This window comes from Pongo abelii, chromosome 5 (assembly GCF_028885655.2).
Source record: "Pongo abelii isolate AG06213 chromosome 5, NHGRI_mPonAbe1-v2.0_pri, whole genome shotgun sequence".
NCBI lineage: Eukaryota > Metazoa > Chordata > Mammalia > Primates > Hominidae > Pongo > Pongo abelii.
The window spans coordinates 4,991,276-5,015,297 of NC_071990.2; the positions used below are offsets into that span (position 1 = coordinate 4,991,276).

At 46.2% G+C, this 24,022-nt stretch overlaps 1 protein-coding gene and 1 long non-coding RNA gene across 4 annotated transcripts in view; one reads left to right on the top strand and one right to left on the bottom strand.

Annotated features, from left to right (window-relative positions):
* LYRM4 (LYR motif containing 4) overlaps nt 1–24,022 on the bottom strand; it is a 196,607-nt gene that overhangs the window by 45,609 nt on the left and 126,976 nt on the right. Inside the window, exon 3 of one of the 3 annotated variants that reach the window (XM_054557162.2) lies at nt 22,327–23,061. The exons of the other annotated variants lie outside the window; for them this stretch is intronic. Within the exon in view, the coding sequence (XP_054413137.1) occupies nt 23,020–23,061 (42 nt within the window). The 3' untranslated portion in view covers nt 22,327–23,019. Of the gene's footprint in view, nt 1–22,326; nt 23,062–24,022 lie in introns of those variants that run through there. 3 annotated transcript variants of the gene reach the window in all.
* LOC134761645 (uncharacterized) lies at nt 6,279–20,344 on the top strand. The gene is made up of 3 exons (XR_010140556.1): nt 6,279–6,927; nt 8,094–8,255; nt 17,549–20,344. It is a non-coding gene; the product is annotated as an uncharacterized LOC134761645 (long non-coding RNA).

The following is a 24,022-nucleotide window of genomic DNA, read 5'->3' on the forward strand; positions in this document are numbered from 1 at the left end:
TGAGAGCCCCTCAAAGGCAGAACTGGTGAACACTGCTTTCTGTGTCCCTGGGCCCTGCACAGTCCTGGTAGACAACACGGCTCAGCAGATCTGTGATGAGCGAGTGAGAGAAGGAATCTGAGCCCAATGCACTGACAGCAAATGGCTGTGCCGTGAAGACGGACAGGCAGGCAGGGCTTTTTCCTACAAGTGAAAGGCATATACAGCACACAATGCACAGGTGTTTAAAGACCCAGAAAACCTGAAGGAGCCCTGGAAGAGCAGCCCCAGCCCTGAGTCATTCTGCAGACAAGCAGTGAGCACCTCCTGTTCCAGGCACCTTGTGCGGGGGAGACTTTCAGATGTGATTAATGCCTGCAGAAATCTCTGAGTCCAGGAAGGGAAAACAGACAAGAATTGAGATAAATGGCCTAGCATCTGGAATGTGCTAGCACGAGGAGGGCACACAGGACTAGAGGGATCTAGAAGATGTGACTCAGACTGAGGGAGTCAGTGAAGACTTCTCAGAGGAGACAGCCTCAAAGGAGGAGGAGCTCAGAGGCCCAGAGGCTGGAGCCGGGGCGGGGGTGAGAAGCCCATGACATGATTGGACGTGGAGACTGTCAGAGACAGAAATGGGCTGAGTGTGGATAGAGAAGGGTGAGGGTGAGGATGGGGGTGGAGAAGGCAGAGAAGACAGAATAAAAGAGAAGTGGGGTAGGGCCAGAACACAGATGCCATGCTCCACTTGAAGGGTATGGAAAGCTGTTAAAATGTTAAAAATGGAGGACCAACCCACCCAGATCTGTGGTTAAAAAGATCACCTTGTCTTTGGGTCAAGGCAAAGAAGAGGTGGAGAGTTGTGGCGAGAGGACCCAGTTAAGGGACCAGTAAGAGTGCAGGTGAGGCCGGGCGCAGTGGCTCAAGCCTATAATCCCAGCACTTTGGGAGGTCGAGGCGGGTGGATCATGAGGTCACAAGTCTGAGACCAGCCTGACCAACACGGTGAAACCCTGTCTCTACTAAAAATATATAGGTCATGGTGGCATGCGCCAATAATCCCAGCTACTCAGGAGGCTGAGGCAGAAGAATGGTTTGAACCTGGAAGGTGGAGGTTGCAGTGAGCTGAGATCGCGCCACTGCACTCCAGCCTGGGTGACAGAGCGAGATTCTGTCCCCCCCCAAAAAAGAGTGCAGGTGAGAGGTGATTCCAGCTTGGAAGGAGGAGTGGCAGAAGTTATAGAGGGGCAGCCAGAGGAACACGTGGGTGCTGCACTGAAGGGGGACCCACCCTTGCAAGTTCAAGACTGCTGCAGGTGGATGCTGTAAGAATCACTGCCCTCAATTTTTGGTGAAGAATGAAGGCCCAGAAAAATCAATCCACATAGACACAAAGACATAAACCCCAGATCTTCTGATCTCTGTCCAGTGCTTTCTCCAAAATGCTGCTCCTCTACCAGGTCCCAACCATTTCTTCCTTTCTTTTCTCTCTCTCTCTCTTTTTTTTTTAGAGACAGGTTCTCACTATGTTGCCCAGGCTGGTCTTGAACTCCTGGGCTTAAGTGATCCTCCTGCCTCAGCCTCCCAAGTAGCTGGGATTACAGGCATGTGCCGCCATGCCTGGCTAATCAATGATTTCTTCATAATGCGAATTACACATCACTATAACTATGAGCCTACGTCATGAAAATTTGAGATAACCACATGAGATAACGGTGGCCTGCCCAGCATTCATCCCTCCTTTTGCCTTATGGGGTCAGTGCACATCTAGAAGTTTACACTCTCCAGACTCCTGTGCAGCTAGAGGTGGCCAATGAGGTGTCAGCTGTCATCATGGCTGGAGCATCTAGGAAAGTTCTTTAAAGTGGGCTGCCTCAGACTGGGGGCACTCAACTGCCTGCCCACCCCCCAGTTTGTCTCCATTCTGCCTGGAATATGAACTTGATAGCTGGAACACCAGCAGGCCATCTAGCACTGTAAGGTAAGTTTGATATGGGAGCTGCACGCTAAGGCTGGGGGGCAGAAAGGTGGTGCCTGACTGCTTGATGACCATGGAGCCACCATGCCAGCTCTGGATGCCTTATTGCCAGCTTTCTTTTATGTGCGAGAAAAATAAACCTCCATCTTTTAAAAGCTCCTGTTACTTGGGTTTCTTGCTACATACAGCGAAACCAATCCTTACTGACTTGAATGCACAATGAGAATTTTAATGTGAGATCAAAGGATTAATGAAACGAAGGCTGGTGCAGAGAAGGGGGTGATCTGTGACTAATGAAACGAAGGCTGGTGCAGAGAAGAGGGTGATCTGTGACTAATGAAACGAAGGCTGGTGCAGAGAAGGGGGTGATCTGTGCCCTGTGGCAAGTGGAAACAATGTCCCTATCACCTGGGGAGGTGCAATTAACAGGTACCTACTGTAGCTGTTTCCAAAGTTTAAAAAAGCTACACAGGAAATTATAAAGATTCTGTTCTTTCTCTCTTTAAATCAGGGGTGTCCAATCTTTTTGCTTCCCTGGCCCACACTGGAAGAAGAATTGCCTTGGGCCACATACAAAATACACTAACACTAACGAAAGCTGATGAGCTAAAGGAAAAAAAAAATCGCAAAAAAAATCTCATGTTTTAAGTTTACGAATTTGTGTTGAGCCGTATTCAAAGCCATTCTGGGCTGCACGTGGTACACAGGCTGTGGGTTGGACAAGCTTGTTCTAAATATTTAGTTGCATTTGGGTATGTGGCTATTAATAGTTTGGTATTTTTGTCTAGTCTGTTAAATCACACATAGATTTAAAATGTAGTATATATACACAATATTTAAATGTGGGATCATAGCATAACTTGCTTTTTAACTTAACTTCAAATTATGATCCTTATGTCATTAACTGTTCTTTTAAGGAATATTTTCAGTAACTGTATAATACTCCATTGTAAAGATATATCATAATCTATTTAATCACTCCCATATGATGAACATTTAGACTGTTTCCACTTAATGCTAGGATTATCATTCTTATATATAACCTTTTATTAAATCTGATTTTTTCCTTATAAAAGATTTCTAGAAGTAGAATTGTTGGATAAACAGATGTGAATATTTTGATGGTTACTGACAGATCTTGCAAAACTACTTTCCAGAAGGTCTGTTTGTCCAGCTGACACTCCCTCTGGTGGCCCCTTTGAAGGCTTTGGCGGCACACTTATCATGCCGCAGAACAAACACGCTTCTCCCTATGTAGCTGCCTGTGTGAGCTCTGTGTGCTAAAGGCCGTATTCTCTATGCGCCGGCTAGAACAAGAACACAGGATTCTCCTGCTGTGTGGCCTTCTGCTGTGTTCCTTACCAAAGCCCCCATTACAGCAGCTACCATCATGTTTATTTCACAAAGTCCACCAACCTAGAGGATGAAAATTCTGGGGGAGGGGTGCCCTCCTGTAAGGCATGTAGCTGTGAGGTGGGATCGGCCCCATGGAAAAGACCCCAAAGGAAACCCACAGAATAAAGAACTGGGGGGCAATCTGAAGAGCCAAGTTTCAGGAAACTTGAAATCAAAACAAACCAAATTTATAGTCTGCTTTGACAGAAGTTTGAATTAAAAAAAAAACCCATTCCAGTATGACAATTTTATGGCCCTTGGGGGGAAAAAAACTAATGACATCAGGTCTTACAATGTGAATGGTATTAAGAGGATATAGAGATGCATGTCTGTCTGAATATATATACTGCATATATTGGGGCCACCCACATGGTCCCTATACTGAAATGGTAAGTGGGCCTGCCTCAGTTCCCCTACATGAGCATTGGTGACTGAGGGGAGGAGGGAGAAGGGATCATGTCACTTGACTTAGGTGCCTTCAAAGCACAGTTTAGGACAGCGCCAGACACATAGCAAGTGCTCAGAAAGTACCTGACAACTAAAAATATCAGTCCCATACTCCATGGTTCTAAGGGTCTGTGCCCACTGACTCTAAAATCCAGATAGATGAGTGATTGCAGAGTGCTCTGATGGCGAGCCACAAGTGGAAATACAGAACTGATGAAGACAAGTGAACAAAAACAGCGGTAGGACCATTTACTGCAAAAAGAATGTTCGCTGACCGTTAAGTGAAATCAAATGATTTAAATTTGGCCCAGCAGAGGGTTTAAGGCTAGAATCCGGGGCTATATGGGATTTTCAGGGCCATTACAGAAGAAGGGGAAATATTCAGTTCACACAGGGAGGAAATATTAAAAAGTTATCTCAATGAGGGGTAAGGAGTTGAGGCAATAAATGTTTGTGTAACAGTTCTCTTGCATTTATTTGGGCTGTAAAATGTGTCAGCACACAACAGGAGGCTAGCCGGGATTGCTGCTGTGGTGCTAATGGCAGAGAACGATGCTCCAAGCTGCAGGTGAGAGGGTCTGGTCAATGGAAGTAAGGTAGTGCAATTAACACCTTCAAGTTACAGTCCCTCCAGAATCCCAAATTGACTTACACAGCCACATCAGACTATTACTGTGCATAAATTGGTCATTAAAGCTGATCACACTTTTATTCTATTAAGTTAGGGAGTTGGCATTAGAGCCCATTGGAAAAGTGCACAGATTACTCAACTGCCAGTAGCCCGGGACGACTAGATGGCCCAGAAACACTTAAGAGCTCTGAGATTCATTAGACAAATAACGTGCAGGGCAGGAAGGAGCAGGATATAAGAAAATACAATTGGGTACAATGTTTCAGGTCTTCACCGCTTACTCTTCTGAAGCAATCCACAGCCGTCCCTGCAACACATCTCTATCTGATGGGGGTCCCAGAAGCTGGGCACAGTCACCAGGGGAGTGGGTGGGGAAGGTAGGGGAACGGACGCAGCCCTGGGCTGGGATCCTACCCCTGCCTCTGCCACTTCCTGCCTGTTTTGCAGAGTTGCTATGGGAATCAAACAAAACGCTAGATATGAAGAAAATCTACCATTTCCCCCAGTTCCTTCCCAGGGCCCAAATATATGAAATGTCCTAACGCTACTGGGAAGATTAAATAAGCACAGTGCTAGGCACCTGGCAAGGGCCTGCTAAGCGTTACTTACATGCACAGATTTGTGCTAGGCCTGTCTCTGTCAAGATGCATATTATGGGCGGGGCGCGGTGGCTCACGCCTGTAATCCCAGCACTTTAGGAGGCCGAGGCGGGTGGATCACGAGGTCAAGAAATTGAGACAATCCTGGCAAACGTAGTGAAACGCCGTCTCTACTAAAAATACAAAAATTAACTGGGTGTGATGGTGTGCGCCTGTAATCCCAGCTACTCGGGAGGCTGAGGCAGGAGAATTGCTTGAACCCGGGAGGCAGAGGTTGCAGTGAGCCAAGACTGCGCCGTCGCACTCCAGCCTGGCGACAGAGCGAGACTCTGTCTCAAAAAAAAAAAAAAAAAAAAAAAAAAAAAAAATCGTTCTCCTGGGGATTTGGGACTTAGCTTAAAGGGGCTGTGGTATCCGGAATATTTCTTGGAAGTCTCGTATTGATCTTCACGTAAATGGTGTACTCTGCTCTATAGTATATTTGTGCTTATTTTCGTATGAAAATGTTTTCCCTGCCAGATGTGGTAGGGAAACCCACCTTGGTGCACACCTGTAGTCCCAGCTACTCAGGAATCTAAGGTGGGAAGATTGCTTGAGCCCAGGAGTTCGAGGCTGTACTGCACTCTAGTCTCAGCAACATAGCAAGACCCAGTCTCTTAACAGTTTTTTTTTCCCTCCAAGTTGACAAGTAACCCTAACTCTCCAAGAAGACGCACTGTTTTTACCCTGTTGTTTGAGTACCTTCTGATACACCCAGTTTCAGAAGCATATTTTTAAAATACTGCACTTTCCTAAGACAGCTACACTTTCATGGGGGCTTTGGAAGGCCAAAAAAACCCCTTAAGCCACCAAAACTATATATATATATATACACACATACATATACATACACACACATACATATACATACACACACATATATACATATATACATTTTTTTTTTTTTGAGACAGAGTCTCACTCTGTCATCCAGGCTGCAGTGCTGTGGTGTGATCTCAGCTTGCTGCAACCTCCACCTCCTGTGTTCAAGTGATTCTCATGCCTCAGCTTCTCGAGTAGCTGGGACTGCAGGCATGTGCCACCACACCTGGCTAATTTTTGTATTTTTAGTAGAGATGGGCTTTCACCATGTTGGCCAGGCTGGTCTCAAACTCCTGACTTCAGGTGATCTGCCTGACTCGGCCTCCTAAAGTGCCTGGCCAATACATTTTTGATAGTAGAATTTCAGCATATGGTTTCAGATGGCACATGCTAAACTGCCTGCTCCTGTTCACCTGCACGGAGGAAGGTAAGCATGACATCTGTGGCCCTCCTCTGGCTTATGACAAGGCTGGACATCCTTTCACGCCGCCTGCAATTCATGCAGCAATTGTCCCTGGTGAGATCCCAGCATGGAGAGGCACTGCCACAGCCTGGTCACAGTCAAGTCACCAGCGATAAAAGCTTATTTGTCAAATAGACCATTTTTATCATGCTTTTTATATTTCCCAATTTTTTAAAAAAAGCACACTGAAATAGGGACACATGAATTTATGTCTATATTTTTTCAGTCTCTTCTGTATAGCAGCAAGAAGTATTGTGAAACCCAAACTTACGAATATCGACCACATGGTGTACCTCCAAAAATAGCCCTCAGTCCACAGAACCTTTTTTCTTTTTAGAATCCAGTAGGCTTGTTTTTCAAAATGTTTACATATAATAGCATAACACTGCCACTTTTATTTCTGCCACCATTTTATGCAACAGAAGAGTGCCTGAAGGGATCATCCAAACTGGATTACTGAAACTTCAATCTCCAACGACGTGTGGTAGCTGAGAAAGAAGGCCATTTCAAAGAAGCCAGGGATGCATCTTTTTGCCTCCCCTCTCCTAGTACACAATCCATCTCCATCCTTCCTGTAAGCCTTGAATATCAGATATGGGATATTCTTAATGTGGAGGGAGGTGGTGGGGAGTCGGCCTCTTATTTCCTCCGTGTTGTTGCTGGCAGAGTGATGAGCAAGTTCATATCCCTGCCCACTAACCCGTGTCACAGTTAATAATTAATATGTTTCATCTTTGCTTGTTGGGACAAGAGAGAAACAAGGTGCAAGAGCGTGCACTCTTCATCAGCATGACCACATGTCCAGTCCACATCCACTGTCCCTGGGTGACTACAGATAGAGCCCTTGTTCATTCTCAAGTGTCTGCCTCAATCATGAACACACAGTTGCCCTCACTCTTACCCACTTTTGTCAGCATGCTGCACCGGCTTGTTGTCTTTCTGAACGTCTCACGTTCAGTTAAAAAAGGCCGGGTGTGGTGTCTCACACCTGTGATCCCACCACTTTGGGAGGCTGAGGCAGGCGGATCACTTGTGGCCAGGAGTTTGACACCAGCCTGACCAATGTGACAAGACCCTGTCTCTACTAAAAATACAAAAAAATTTAGCTGGACGTGGTGGCCCATGCCTGTAATCCCAGCTAGTGGGAAGCTGAGGCAGGGGAAATGCTTGAACCTGGGAGGCAGAGGTTGCAGTGAGCCGAGATTGCACAATTGCACTATAGCCTGGGTGGCAGAATGAGACTCTGTCTCCAAAAAAAAAAAAAACAAAAAACAAAAAACAAAAAAGGCCCACCATGTGATGGTCTCTTTCTATGGCATCTGTGACATTCCACATCATCATAGGAACGGGAATGAAACTATTTTATTTTTTGAGAAAGAGTCTCGCTTGTCATCTAAGCTGGAGTGCATGATCTCGGCTCACTGCAACCTCTGCCTCCCGGGTTCAAGCAATTCTTCTGCCTCAGCCTCCCGAGTAGCTGGGACTACAGGTGCGTGCCACCACGTCTGGCTAATTTTTTTGTATTTTTAGTAGAGACGGGGTTTCACCATATTGGCCAGGCTGGTCGTGATCTCCTGACCTCAGGATACACCCACCTCAGCCTCCCAAAGTGCTGGGATTATAGGCATGAGGCACGGTGCCTGGCCGGGAATGAAATTATTTTAATGGATCTCAAAGAGCCCAAAGTCGTGGGCAGCTAGCAGTGGTTCCCATCTCACAAGCTTTCTGTTCCCTCTGCAGGAATGAGTCCTTTTTGAATGGGCACACATGTTAAGGCAGAGGTTCCTATTGAGGTCTGTGCACGGGAGCCACAGGGTCTGCTTTGTAGTGTGCCCGGAGTTTGTTCCTTCTGGTGGGTTCGTGGTCTCTCTGACTTCAGGAATGAAGCCACGGGCCTTCATGGTGAGTGTTACAGCTCTTAAAGGTGGTGTGGACCCAAAAAGTGAGCAGCAGCAAGATTTATTGTGGAGAGCAAAGGAACAAAGTCTCCACAGCGTGGAAGGGGACCCCAGTGGGTTGCTGCGGCTGGCTGGGGGTGGCCAGCTTGTATTCCCTTATTTGTCTCTGCCCATGTCCTGCTGATTGGTCCATTTTACAGGGTGCTGATTGGTCCATTTTGCAAACCTCTAGCTAGCCACAGAGTGCTGATTGGTGCATTTTTACAGAGTACTGATTGGTGCATTTTACAAACCTCTAGCTAGCTACGGAGCACCGATTGGTGCGTTTTTACAGAGCACTGATTGGTGCATTTTACAATCCTCTTGTAAGACAGAAAAGTTCTCCGAGTCCCCACTCGACCCAGGAAGTCCAGCTGGCTTTGCCTCTCAGTAGGACCTAGGTGGCCCAGCCCTACCTGTGGAATTTCTCATCAGGGAGGTAGTTGGGGGGTGGGGGCACGCATGTCATTGCTTCCTTGCTTCTGACTAGCGTCCCTGAATGAGAAGCAGTGCTCATCTAAAGGGATTCAGGCTTAGCACTTATTTTTTGAGTATTACCTGGTTTTCTTTCCCTCCACCCCTGCCCTGCAATGGAGTCCATACTTTTCCAAAAAACAAGCAAAAAACTAGGGTATCTATTTTCCTACCAGGTGTACTTTGGGTACATAGGGCCATGGACTACAAAACCAGGGGACAGAAGTGTCTTTGCACCCTACGGTGTTCCAGGATGCTATCACCTGCTACACTGCTAGCTGAAGGCAGGGAATATCTTCCTGTCTTCTATATATACACCTGTACTTTAGAGGAGCTGGGTTTTATGTGTGATTTCTATCTGCTGGTCTAGACCACTGCTCAGGGTGGGGAAGACAGTTATAAAACAGGAGACAGCTACCTCCCGACCCCTGATGGTCAGTGCAGAGAAGGCCACATGGGCAGAGTGGATACAGACAGTGCCAGCCACTAGCCAGGAGTCCTCTGGAGCTGGCATTACAGCATTGCACAACAGAGGATCCCCGAGACAAAAGCATCCAAACAGCACACCATGTTACATGTCAGCACCGCCGCAACTGTCACCAGGCCCGTCTGGGAACTGGGCAGAACTCAGGGCCCAAACATCACGTCAGAAGAAAACCTGGCATTTCCCTGGGATGGCGACAACAGAGCCCAGGCAAACTGCCAGAGGTAATGTCCCATGAGAGGTCACACTCCTGCATTTGGGGAGAGACCAAAGCTCAGCTGCATGTCTGTCCCTGAACTCTGCTTCATGCCACCAAAACCACAGCGGCGAGGCCAGAATCCTGGCCCCCCTACAATTAGCTACAAGGTGATGCAAATGCTGAGGCTGATCCTTCCTGGGATGTGTGCTGGGGAATGAGCACATTCTTGATGGTGTGTTCACCACCTGCTCTGGGGGATGTATATCTTTGACAAACTTTCTGGGGCAATCAGGCTGCCTGTTGCTATTTTACTCCTCCAGGGACACATTTTTTCAAAGTCGACTTGAACCAGTTCTGGTTTTAATATTTGCTTTAATTGAATATAATTGAGCAGGCAAGCTCAGCAGAAACCTGCGGGAAAAAGGCACATCCCGAGTCTGCTCGCCCACCCCCAGACGACTTGTTTGCGGAGACTTAAAGATGGACTGCCTCTCTGGTTTTGCCTGTCACCTTCATCCGGTGATGACTGACAGCACCCTGCTTGGTTGGAGAGTACAGAGAATAATCACCCACACTAATCTGTTTGATTCTAGAAGTTCCTGACTTTGTGGGCTTCCACATGTAGGGTAGCATTGAGATGTCACCACTCTGAGAGTTTCACAATTTCCAGAGCAACGAACACAGCAGAACCAGAGTCAAGGGTCCTGCACCAGAAATGCGACACTCAGAATTGGAAAGGGCTTCCAGAGTAGGAACCAGAAGTCATACTTGTTTTTTTCTTTAAATTCAGGCTTGTAAAATGTGCTGATTACTGGCCTCTTTAAATAAGTGGTCCAGGGGAGTTTGATGCTTTTTGGCATCAAATCGTCAGGAATGAACAATATCCCTTGATGAGACGCAATGAGTGCCCTTTCCCCGTTGGGCTCCCTCCTGTCGCCGACCCAGTGCTTTCCAGAAGTTTCTCTTGGACAGTCCCACATCCATCTGTTCCTGACTGCATGCCATGGCTGGTGGCAGCTGTCCTACCTCTGCCCTCATGGGCCAACATCTGGCTCATGCAAGAAATGGTGGTGAATACCAACAGAGACAAACGAGGCAGACATCCCCGTCTGCACGGTTTCCCAGCACGCGCTCTCCTTCACGCTCAGCATCCCACGTGGCATCCTTCCACGTTGCCACGCACAGACCCAACTGTCTCTTCCCAATGGCTGCACTGCGTTCCTCTGCTCACCTCCCACAGGGAGCTGCTACGCGACATCCACGGACTTGAAAACACATGGCCAGCAACACCCTCTCAATCGCCCAGGGCTTGGGAGCCTTCCAGGAAGGATGTCACAGGCTAACGATATTGGGGTCATACGTATACCAACATACCCAAGTACCTGGGCTCCCTTTTGTCTCCCCCTACCCAGAAGTCAGGTGAGAGGGAAAAACATTGCCTTGAGCCATAGGGCCTGACAGGGCCTTGGCTGGAGCGGTGGGCCCGGTGCTCTGAGAATACTTGACCCTCGCCCAGCACACACGTCCTCATCCCAACCCCAGCCTTGGGAAGGCAGCAGCTCTGTTCCCAGAAGCCCTCAGGAAGAGCTGGTCATGGAGAGTGGAGGTGAGAGAGAGAACAGAGGGTGAGACATGGGGAGTCAGCAGTGGTGGGACGGGGGCGGTGAGCAGGGAACAGGCAGTGCCCTGGTTAACGTGACTCACCCCCGAAGACACTGCTCCTAAGCTCTCCTGTAGGACCCCCACATTGCAGGATCTAGGAGACGTCTGAGTATATGTATAAGCACTTCTGGGGGAAGGGGACCCTTGGCCAGGGTATAGGACAAAACTGATGTTCAGGCAGCATGTCCTGGCCTTGTGGTCAGAAGTTGAACAACTTCCAGCTGTTCCCACGGCCCCTACTTAATAAACCACCCTCCTCCCTTTTCCCTCTCCTGGGGTGCCCTGGCTCCCGTCTGGCCTGGTGGGCCCCTGACATGCTGCTCTAGCATGACCAGATTCCATTCTGAGGGGCCCATGCCGATGGCCCATGGCAGTTCAGTATTTTGAGTGTCACCTGTAGGGTGAGGACCTCGAAGTAAGACTTTGGGCTGTCCCTGAAAAGGAAGCCACGGTCTGTGGTGACAGGCCATGATCAAGCCACTCACAGTGCAGTTTCTGTCTAGCATTCTGCAGGCGAGATGCACGCACAGCTGCACAGACGGCCATGCACTGCAAGAGGTGAAGATGACGTGAATGGGAGCCTCAGACGACACCGGGGTCTGGGAGGTGGAGAGCTGGGCCTCCTGTTTTCTGGTGCCAGTCCAACTGTGGTGGCTGTTTGGTAGTCCTCTGCTCTCCCAGGGCCATGGAGAGGGCGGGCACACGCTGTCTCTCAGCAAGCTCACCTCCCGGGTCCCTGGGGCTGTCTTAGGGCATGGGGAATTGGCTGGTGGCTCCACAGCCCTAGTGTGGTCCCTGAGGCCCAGTTTACTGGACACACCTTCCAGTTAAACACCTAGGGGGAAAAGAACACATTTGCAGGGCTCCACATACTGGCCCAGAAGCCTCGGCCTCCGCACCAGAACATGTCCACTTCTCTCCTGCTGCTGCCCCCGCTGCTCTGTCTCAGGTGATCTTCCCACCTCCCAAAGTGCTAGGATTACAGGCGTGAACCACTGCATCCAGCCTTATTTCCTGGTTTTTAGAAAATTTAGAGAAAAGGTTTCTTTCCTAGCAGACACAGGGCTTTAATGAGTTCATGTGTCCTTTGCTTCTTTGTTCTTTCTCCTCTTTTCCATTTCCCCCTTTTGCCTATGCCTCCGACTGGCCTAAAGTGTGACTTCAGAAATATTCGTCCCTCATGGGTGGATCTCCAAGCGACAATCACCTCTATTCAGGGAGATGGGATTCGACTTCAATCACCATGATTGCAAGCAGGTAGCCATTTAACAAAGGATCAACAGTGGCAGGCGGACTTCATCCTGACGGGCTGGCCCTCCAACCAGCAAGTGTCCCTGACCCACCTCCCTGCCTGGCTCCCTCGGCCAGCAGGGCTCAGACTGCAGTGGATGTCGGATTTATCAAAGGGCCCTCTGCCTCCCCAGACATTATGAGTTAGTAGATCTGGGACAAGGCTGCAGACCATGCTCTGGAAAACTGCTCCAGGTATTCACAACTGTGCCCTGTCACCATCCAGCACCAGCCACACTGGGCTGTCAATATACTTTGTGTGGTTTTGGTGTTGGTCTCCGACATGAGACTGTGAGCTCCCTGAAGTTGGGATGATCCCATTTCATGTCCCCAGCACCTAGCAGTGCAGAGCTTCCCTCGTCTCCTAGTGAAACTATTCCTGAGTCTGGGAAGCCGGTCATCTTCATACGAGACCTGTGGGCATCTTCCTGGCCTTGCTGACGTGGCTGCTGCAGCCGCGGTGAGGAGAAGGGGCTGCGCCCACCTTGCTGCACCTGCATGGCTGCTGAAGTCATCCCTCTAGAGACGCATGCTCATCACATCAACCCATAGCCCCGAAACCTCCAGTGGTTTCTAGGACAGCTCACTCCTATGGAATCCTCATTCCCTGGCTGGGTGCCAGGCCCTCCCCCAGCTCTCCTCCCTCTTCCAATCAACTAGTCCCGCCCTATCACTTGCTTTGGTTGCCTCGACTTGGAACCTTTGGTCTAGGCAGCCGGGATGGAGCCCATGACCCAGGCTGTGAGCAAACACCCCCATGCACCTGTCAGCAACTCGAGCACAGTGACCCTGGCCTGCTCCCAGTGCCTCGCGTGGTGCCTCAGACACTCTGCTGAACGAAGGAATGAATTCCAAGAGAAGGAGGTACTTGTGTAAGGTCTCAGGGCAAGCCCTGGCAGAACAGAAACAAGAATCCCAGAGTGGTCACCACACATGGAGTTGCCACAAGCCTGCAGCTGAAGCTGTCAGAGGAAGGCACCCCTCCCAGGAGCATTCTTCATGCTGTTTAGGGACAAGATGTTCTAATGTACTCATATGAACTAGGAAACTGAGATATCTGAGGGACTCAGCTCTTTTTAGGCAAAGAAAACCTTGAAGGCTTTGATGATAAGCTCAGTGAGAAAAGCTCTGGGTTTTCATTCTGACTCCTGAATCCCACAAACTCAGCCTGCAGTAAGTGGCTTTCCTTTGGACCCATTTCTGATGTGCGTTTTGGTTCAAACAAGGCGGCTGATCCACTTCTCTCAGCATCAAGACAAAGGGACACTGACGCTGGGTCTAACCCTGAGGACACTGCCCATTGGTGGGCCAAGACCTTCTTTCTGGGCAGTTTGCGAAGACACTGCCTTTCACCATGCACACGGTTTATTTCTGAATTAGGGTAATATGTTCCTCTCACTTACCTTTGGGACCCTATTATGGAAAGCTGCAGAGTTCACCACAAAGTTAAGCCCTTTAGATATGAAGATTATTTCCTTTATTTTTTGATAGAAGTATCCTAAGCTCTTCTGATGCAAAACAATGACTCTTCCAGAGCTGTGCAAACGCAAGGCTTCCTCTCCCTTGGAAGACAGTGATGAAAGCCCTTCACATCCTTGGCCCTTTGCTAGTGACCCGGCCAGAGCCAGGCCACCAGCACCAACTGAGTATAATGCTCGGGGGAATGGAAGCAAACCCTTCAAGACCCTGGGGAGATCGGCAGTGTAGCTGCTAGAAACGCTCAGGTATTCGAAGAATGCAGACAGCAGACAGATAACAGCCAAGAGAAATGCATGAAAAAGCAACTGAAGTACAGTGCAAGAATGATTCTGTACAGCAACTACACCCAAGGGAATGAAAACATACGCCTCAGAAATGTGTACGAAGACGGTCACAGCAACACAATTCACAACAGCCAAGAAGTGAAAACAGCCCAAATACATATTAACTGATGAACAAATAAATAAAATGTGGTATATTCATACAATGGAATATTATTTAGCCACAAAAAGGAATGAAGTTCAGATACATGCTACAAGGATGAACCTTGAAAATATGATGCTAAGTGACAAAAGCCAAACACAAAAGGCCACATATTGTATGATTCCATTTATATGAAATATCCAGAATAGGCCAATACATAGAGACAGAGGGCAGGTTAGTGGCTGGGGATGGGTGGGCAAGCGGGAGGGAGTGTGGAGTGAGTGCGAATGAGTACGGGGTTTCTTTCTGGGGTGCTGAAAATGTTTTAAATTTGATTGTAGTGATGCTGGCACAACTCTGAATATACTAAAAACCAGTGAATAATATACTTTATTTATTTATTTGAGACAGAGTCTCACTCTGTCACCCAGGCTGGAGTGCAGTGGCACGATCTTGGCTCACTGCAACCTCTGCCTCCCGGGTTCAAGCAATTCTCCTGTCTCAACATCCCAAGTAGCTGGGTCCACAGGCACCTGCCACCACACCTGGCTAATTTTTGTATGTTTAGTAGAGATGGGGTTTCACCATGTTGGCCAGGTTGGTCTCAAACTTCTGACCTTAAGTGATCTGCCCACATTAGCCTCCCAAAGTGCTGGGATTACAGTCATGTGCCACCGCGCCTGGCCTCTTTTTGTATTTTTTGTTGAGATAGGGTTTCATCATGTTACCCAGAATGGTCTTGAACTCCTGGGATCAAGTGATCCACCTGCCTCGGCTTCCCAATGTGCTGCGATTACAGGCATAAGCCACCGTGCCCGGCCGAATAATATACTTTAAATGGGTGAATTTTAAGGTATGCGAATCTTAATAAAGATGTTAAAAGATACAGGTTAAAAAGTCATTAAAAGATTTTGCAATTACAGCCCCAATACTGTCTAGACTTGTGCTACTCCATTGCACATGTGGCTATTTAGCACTTGAAATATGGCTGGTCCAAACAGAGATGTTCTATAAGTATAAAATACAGACTGGGTTTCAAAGGCTTAGTAAGAAAAAAAGCAAAATATGTTAATTTTTTTGTATTGCTTAAATGACAATCTTTTAAATATACTGGGTTAAAGAACTTATGTTATTAGAATTAATTTTGCCTGTTCCTTTTTGCTTTTTAAAATGTGGCAACTAGACAATTACACATATAGCTTGCATTTATAGCTTACGTTATTTTTCTAATGGACAATGTGATCTGTATCATCCTTTTTTCGTTTTTATTTATTTTTAGTGGGTTTTTAAAAACCTGTGATAAAAACAACATTGTTACATTACAGTTTACCATTTCTAACCCTTGCTTTTAATTTTGAAATAAATATACATTCACAGGAAGTTGCAAAAAATAGTAGAGAGGGGGTCCCTGTACGCTTCACCCATTTCCTCCAATGGAGACATCCTGCTGAATTATAGGATAGTATGAAACCTGGAAATTGACATTTATACCATCCTTTACAATTTTTTTGGTGGTAGACAAATCAGCACCTGGATGAGGAAGAGTCTGGGCAGGTGATGGGAGAGGGTGTCTTACAGTTGTTGATTTCTCTACAAAGCAAACTTGGTTCTGCTTGGAATATTAAAAATTAAGTGAAAATCCAAATTTAGGTTTCTTACTGTCTACAGAGAAATATTTTACAGAAGCTGCCAATAGTGAAGAGGATTGCAGTGATGACATTTATATCGTGGAAGCAGGGCACCCATCACCGCTCACACCCTGCTCCCAGCTGTACGCAGGGGTGATATGGAGTTGCAAAATAAGAATGCCCTGTGGCCTCGTAGATACAAATCGTGTCCCTAGCTCACCCCTCACTCGGGAGTAAATGGAACTACTGGGCTTCATAGTGGTGGAGTACATCTCTTTGAAGAAAGTCAAAGTGACAAGGCTGCCTGGCTGACAGATGGCAGATAAAAAGGAGCCACCTTTAACTTTTTCCTCTTCAGGGAAGGAAATCATATCTGGAGATCTCAGTGCCCCTTGAGAGGAAGTGACAGTCACAAATACGTGCATTTGGAGAAGATGCTTCCCTCCTCTTTTCTCTCCTCATGACCATTTTGGGAACGTGTCTCTTGAAGTTTCTTACTGTTCTTTTGGTTTCCTCTTTGTCCACACTTCCGATGTTCTCACAGGACTCTGGATATGAACTACTACATGGGGTATGACCAAGCTCATCAATCTTGCTTTTATTTACATTTTTTTATGTGAGGCCCCATGTCACCTGCATGACTAGGTGACACCGCCAGCACCTGGAGGGAGCAGATGCTACCAGCAGAGAAGGGCCTGGGGCTTCTCTTGGGCAGCCAGTGCTTGGGCCTATGCCCTTCAAAGTCTTGACTTTGCCTCTCCAGAGCTTCTGATGTGCTCCTTACATATGCGCTTGCTCAAAAAACTGCTCAATTCCCCCAAAGGACTTCTCTCCACGTGTGCACTGTCCCTGAGGGCTTAGAGGCTGCGAGCGGCCACAACCCTGCCTGCACCCCAGCCATGCTTCCAGGCCATAAAGGGCCACTGCACTTGATGGTGTGATTCTAGGAATGCGTCCACCTGCTCCCGCACTCAGCTGGGGATATGGGAAATAGTGGCATTGGGCTCGCGGGCTGCCCTGAGACAACCCAGGTTTCTCCAAAGGATTACCCTGTGTGTTAGCTTCCTAATGCTGCAGTCAAAAATGACCCCCAAACAGGTGGCTTAGAACAACACAAGTTTATTCTCTTACAGTTATGGAGGCCAGAAGTCAAAAATCAGTTTCACTGGGTGAAAGTCAAGGTGTTGTCAGGGCTGGCTTTTTTCCAAGGCTCTGGGGAAAATCTGTTTCCTTGTCTTTTCCAGCTTGTATGGCCTCCTGCATTGCTTAGCGTGGGGTGCCTGCCTCATCCTCAAAGCAGTTGATCCGATCTCTGCTTCTGTCACTTTCTCTTCCTCTGCAGTCAAACCTCCCTCTGCCTTCCTCTTGGAAGAATAGTTGTGATTACAGGAGGGCCAATGTGGATGACCCAGGCTGATCTCCATGTTAAGATCCTCATTTGATCCTACCTGTGAAGTCCCTTTTGCCATAAAATGTAACATTCACAGGTCTCCGGGATTAGGATGTGGACGCCTTTGGGGGCCATTATTCAGCTTACCAGATCTTACTTTATGGCTTTGTTGAAAACAATTATTTTTAAAAATGTAATGTATCTTACTGTGGAAAATGTGAAAATGTAGGACCTAGGACCATCCTTACTCCACCAGCCACACTGAAGGGAGGGAGAAGCGAGAGTGCAAAGCAGCCCAACAGGCCAAGTCAGAGAGATTCGTGCCGAGGTGAAGCAGGGCTGTGGACGGGTGGGAAGTCAGCTGTGCTGCAGAAGTCTTCATTCAAAGTTGGTAAGTACTTGGAATATGCTTTTCTTACAGATTATGTTCTAAATATGGATTAGGTTCCCAGCTCTGACTACAAAAACTAATTAAATCTGAAATCTTTTTTATTAAGAGGTACTACAGAGAGGAATTCTGGAACTGTGGAGCCCTGAATAGACTATGCTTCCCCTGTTCCCACCCCAACGCTGGGGGAGACGCTGGTGTGAGTGAGGTCTTGGGCCTGGGAGTGGGCTGCAGGGGGAGTTCATGAGAGCTTTCCTCCTGGTGGGCCATGCAGGGCCTGGAGGCCAACGCTGGGATTCTGGGATTAGTGGGGCTGGAGGAGACGTGTGGGCCCTGGGAATCTGGCTGACACTGGCCTCCCAAGTGAGCTTTATCTGCCAAGCAGGGGCTAGAGAGCAAGGCTGTTGCTCCCTGCTCCTCAGGATGGCATTGCACAGGGGACCTGGGAACAGGGAGACTCGCAGCTGCCGCCGCTGCTGCCCCACTGGTCCTCCGGAGTAGGGAGCCATTCACTTTTATCACCTACAGAACTGCAGCCACATGGGGCGCTGTAACAAGCAGACCTGGGCCCCAGTGAGATGACAAAGAAAAATAACAATACGCCTAAAGGAATCCAGGAGCCAGACAGAAAAAAACCTGAAACAAATGGCTGCTTCTAAAACTGCTGAGGAGAGGAAGACAACAAGAGGTACACAGCAAGAGCACTCAGAGACTCGGGAAAAACAACGAATAAGCAATACACTTCTTTATGAAATTTATGTCTAGGGAAACAGGTCTTGGTGGGAAAAGCTGGTATCCTCTCACACATAATAGTAACAAATATATGCTTCTAATTATCAGCACTGGGATACAGAAGACAGTCATTAAGGGCGCAGAAAAGTAGAATGGAATTTCCAAACTGACAAAAGAAAAGAGAGATAAACAGGGAATGAATAGTTACTTGATAAAACCATTAAAAATAAGGAAAAGAGAGAACCAACTAAAATACATAATAACATAAGAGAATAAAATCAACTCCATCAGCCATAATATGAAATGTGAATGTACTAACTGGGATAGGTAACAAAACAAGATGAAAACCCCTTAAACAAAAGTGGTAAAGGAAGACTGAAAATCAAGGGATGAGTTAAGATATACCGGGTACATTTGTGGGGGAAAATTCTAGTTTATATTAATATTTGACAAGGCAGAATTGAGTCTAAAACCTTCAAACTAAATAATGAGCAACATTTACAGAAAGGATGCAGCAGTCATAAAGCTGTATGCACTAAATAAGACTGTAGCGAAGTATATAAAACCTAAATTATTAGAAATAGAAGGAGAAACTGACAAAGGCAAAATGATGGTGGGGAGCTTTGATATTGCTCTTTCAAAGCTGGATAGAAACAGTACATTTAAAAAGGTAATCACAGAGAATTTGAATAATACAATGGACAAACTAAATACACACACGTATCTCAGAGAATACATTAAAAAAATTTGTGTCTGGCTGGGTGCAATGGCGCACGCCTGTAATCCCAGCAGTTTGGGAGGTAAAGGCAGGAGGATCACTTGAGGCCAGGAGTTTGAGACCAACTTGGCCAACACAGCAACACCTCATCTCTTAAAAGAGAAAAAAGAAAATTGTGCCTGCAAAAAAGCTCCCTCTAAAAACAACAAAGAAAACGTTGTCTGTAAGCCATTCACAAAAATTCATCAAGGACTAGGCCAAAAGAAAGTCTGAAAAGGCTCAAACCAGTAGATATTTTAATCTCTTCTACGGTAATTGGTCTATTCAAGCTTTCTATTCCTCAGGTTAATTTATTTTTTTATTAGATTTTCAAATTAGCTGCCACAGAGCTGTCCATAGCTTTTTGCTGCACCGTATCCTCACTATGCAATCATTAAGAATGACATTATAGAAGAATATTTAAAGACTTGGAAAATATGTTTTGTGAAAAGAAGCAGCAGGATACAACTCATAATTGAGAGGCAATCATTGTATGCCTTGGCTTCATTATTTTATCCCTGACTTACGCCTTTATCTTTAAGCAGCCGTGGGTCCCCAGTTGACAGATCAAGACATATCAGCAGATCCTAAATTTTAACTTGGTTTAACCCAAAGCAAGTTTTCATGATCGTACCCAATTCCTTGTTGCTTTCAGGACAGGCCCACAGAAAAGAAAAAGGGTATTTTTGCATCTCATCTCTTAACCTCCCTGCCTCTCAGGGATTAAGTTTGAGGATCACTTGCTTAATACATAAGCAATACATATTTAGGAAAGTGACATTTATTGGGCATGTGCTAAGCTTACATGCTTTACTTAGTTTCTCACCGTTTTTACCCTTGTCCTATGCAATACATAATATTCATATTTCCTTAGGATTGAGTATATGGAACCAGAGAAACTGAGTAACCTGTGTACATCTGCACAATTGGTAAATGGATTATGGAGCTGAGATACTCCTTTCCAGGTCTTCTGACTTCAAAATCTAGCACTTATAAAAAAACAAAAACAAAAACAAAAACAAAATCTACAACACACCTCCTCTGAAAGAATGTCTTCTATTTTTTCTAGTTAACATTTTAAATGAAAATCCCATGCTTTCAAAGAGAAGAGTACCCAGCCTTTGCTACAAAAGGCTGAGAGTGAAAGTGGGAGGTTTGATTTCCAAGTTTAACTTGTAGTTTTGCTGCTCCAAGAGCACATCTCAGCTACAGTTGTTTTCAGAAATGTGAGTTCAGGATATTAACGAGTAATGCTGAGCAAAGAAAATCACAAGCCAACCACCTCTTGGATCACATAAGTGGAACTTATCTTTGTGAAGCTCCACGGGGAGCCGTAAACCCCTTGCCCAGTTTCTTTGAGTTTATTCAAATTTAGCCAGAAAAGGAAGCTGGCTGAAGCAAAAGAGAACTAGAACTCCCATCTCCGTTTAACCTATTTGCAACTCTGCCAAGGCTGCAGAGCCAGCAGCAGCTGTGGCCTATCAGTGCTCATGAGAAGTGAGTCTTGCAAGGAAATGACATTTCCTTCCCAGGGTAGGGAAGCACGCACTGCGGAGATTCTACGGGTATGACGGCAGCACCAGCCACTGCAGGACAAAGATGACTACAGGAGGTTCGCCTGCCTCCCCAAGGAATCAGGACTGGTTACTTTGTCTCTTTTTGTTGCTGTTGGGCAGGGTGTGTGTGCGTGTGCTGGGCAGCCTGAGGGCCACTTGTCCGTGTGCTGCCATCTCACGGGTGAGGCTATGGGTGGCACTGTTTTACACATCTATATGGTAGCTAGAAACAGAGGGCCCTTTCCTCTCACACAAAAACAAGATCAAGATGATCGATCGTTTTCTTCTTAGGTTTTCTTAAATTTTATTTTCTAAAAAAGGAGAGAATGTGTTTTGTGACTGTAGGCAGCAGATTCCTGACAGCATCTGCTGTCTCACAGGAGTGCAAGAGACATGGTTATCCTTTGGAATACAGAAGCAAACTTGCACGGGCTAAAATCTAGCATGCCACAACCACCTGTGAGGAAGGCTCCAAAGACACGATCCTGACCCGTCCAGCCTCTGTCAATGATTCCAAACCTTGCGTGTACACTGGCATCCCTCGGAGGGCTTTAGAATATTCTGATGCTCGGGTCACACTTAAGAGATTATTAATTACTTGGTCTGGGGTGTTTTTATACATCAGAATTATAAAAAATTGTGGTAAAGTTCACATAACATAAAATCATTTAAACCACTTCAAAGTGCGTAATTCAGTGGTATTAAGTACCTTCACAATTGTACAATCATCAACGCTATTTAGTTCTGGAAATTTTCATCACCCCAAAAGGAAACCCCATACTCATTAAGCAGCCCCTCCCTGTTTTCTTATTTTCCCAGCCTCCGGCAACCACTAATCTATGTTCTGTTTCTATGGCTTTCCGTAGACATATCGATGAAATCATGTAATACGTGGCTTTTGTGTCAGGCTTCTTTCATTTACCGCAGTGTTTTCAAGGTTCATCCAGGTTGTAAACATGTATGAGTACTTTGTAACTTCTAAGGATGAATAATATTCCATTGCGTGGACATACCACATTTTGTTGATCCTTTCCACAGCTGAAGGATATTTGGGTTGTTTCCATCTTTTGGCTATTGAAAATAGTGCCGCTGGGAACATACGAATACAAGACTGTGTTTGAACCTGTTTCAGTTCTTTTGGAGTGAAATTGCTGGGTCATATGGTAATTCTATGTTTAACTTATTGAGGAAGTGACAAGCTGCTTTCCACACATGTCAGGATTTTACAAGCTTCCCAGGTGAGTGTAGTGTCTGGCCAGGGCTAAGAACCTAGCTGGTTAAGATAGAGCTTTCAGTTTTTACATAAGATAAGCAAGAAAACCAAGATAAAATCAGCAAAATCCAGACAAAAGAACTGACTTCTTCAGCAAAGAAATTGTAAGGAAAAAGAAGAGCAAGGAAGAAAAAAAGATACGGATGGGGCCTATAGATTTCTTTTAAAGACAGATTATAGACAGATCACCCAGTTTGAAGATTGGTGGTATTTGTGAGACACTAAAATTTAAACACTTTGTATTTGATGATATTAAGGAATTAGTATTATTTTGTTAGTTTCATAGCTATGTTTTAAAAATAATCATCTTTTCAGATATGTACCAAAATAGTTTAATATGAAAACGAATACACAGTTTCTTAAAACAGTACGGGAGAGCATGGGTAGGCGTAAGGATGAAAAATACCATCTATTGATATTACAGAGTATCTAACTGTTATAGATGGCTGATGGATGCACAGGATTCATTTGACAATTCTACATACTTTTGTATATGTTCACATTTTTCCATAATAACAGGTTAAAAAGCAAAAAGTCTTAGTCATTGCAAACCAACAAATTGGGGAAAATGTCATCAAATGTCTATTTAAGAGACTTCATCCCTATTCCTTCTCCTTCCTCTCCCTTGGTAACGGCACTCCTAGGACCGTGGAGGGTGCAGATCGCTCCCAGGACCGTGGAGGGTGCAGATCGCTCCCAGGACCGTGGAGGGTGCAGATCGCTCCCCAGGACCGTGGAGGGTGCAGATCGCTCCCAGGACCGTGGAGGGTGCAGATCGCTCCCAGGACCGTGGAGGGTGCAGATCGCTCCCAGGACCGTGGAGGGTGCAGATCGCTCCCAGGACCGTGGAGGGTGCAGATCGCTCCCAGGACCGTGGAGGGTGCAGATCGCTCCCAGGACCGTGGAGGGTGCAGATCGCTCCTAGGACCGTGGAGCGTGCAGATCGCTCCTAGGACTGTGGAGGGTGTAGATCACTCCAGGTGTGATCGGCTCCCTAGGTGGTGTTCATTTTCTCTAGATGCCTCAGGCCTGTCTCCTGCAAAGACGAGAACTTTCTTTTAAGTTTTCCTGCTAAATACACTCAAAAAAGCTTTCTAGCTCTAGACTTTCAAACAAACACAATACTGATGTGTGTGTCTGTGTGTGTGTGTTTGTTAAATATAAAAAACACATTTACCATTTTATTCATTTTAAGTGTACAGTTCTGTGGCGTTAAGTACATTCACATTGTTGTACAACCATCAAACAGCATCCTTCTCCAGAATCTCTTCATTTTCCTCCCCTGAAACCCTGCAGCCATTAAACACTAACTCTCTATTCTCCCTCCCCTCCAGTCTTTGGCAACCCCAATTCTACTTTCCATCTATAGGGGGACTCTAGGGACCCCCTATAAGTGGAATTATACAGCATTTGTTTCTTTTATGGCTTATTTCACTTAGGACAATGTCGTCAAGGTTCACCCTTGCTGTGGCATGTGGCAGAATTTCCTTCCTCTTTAGGGCTGAGTAACATTCCATTGTACGGCTGTACCACATTTTGTTCATCCATTCGTCTGTTGAGGGACACTGGGTTGCTGTTGTGAATAATACTGCTCCCAACATTGGTGGGCAAGTATCCTTTTGAGTCCCTGCTTTCAGTTCTCTGGGGTATATACTGATAAATGGAATCACTAGATCATTTGGTCATTCTATTCAATACTTTTAAAACCAAATCAGTATTCTTCTAAGTGATAACTTGTCCCATTTCCTGCTGCCTTTTTGACTGGGGCTGGGGTGAGGGTGGAGAAGGGGGAAGGCAGGATAATGTTGTACTTAAGAGCCTGGGGTTTTTCCCAACACAAACCTGGTTTAAACACCTGCTCTGCCAATCACTGGCTCAGAAACCTTGGGTTTCACCTAACCCTGTAGTCTCAGTTTCCTTACCTACAGAACGGGATAATGTCAATTTTACATAAATTAGATGGTATTTATAATGTCTTACTACAACGCCTGGCACAC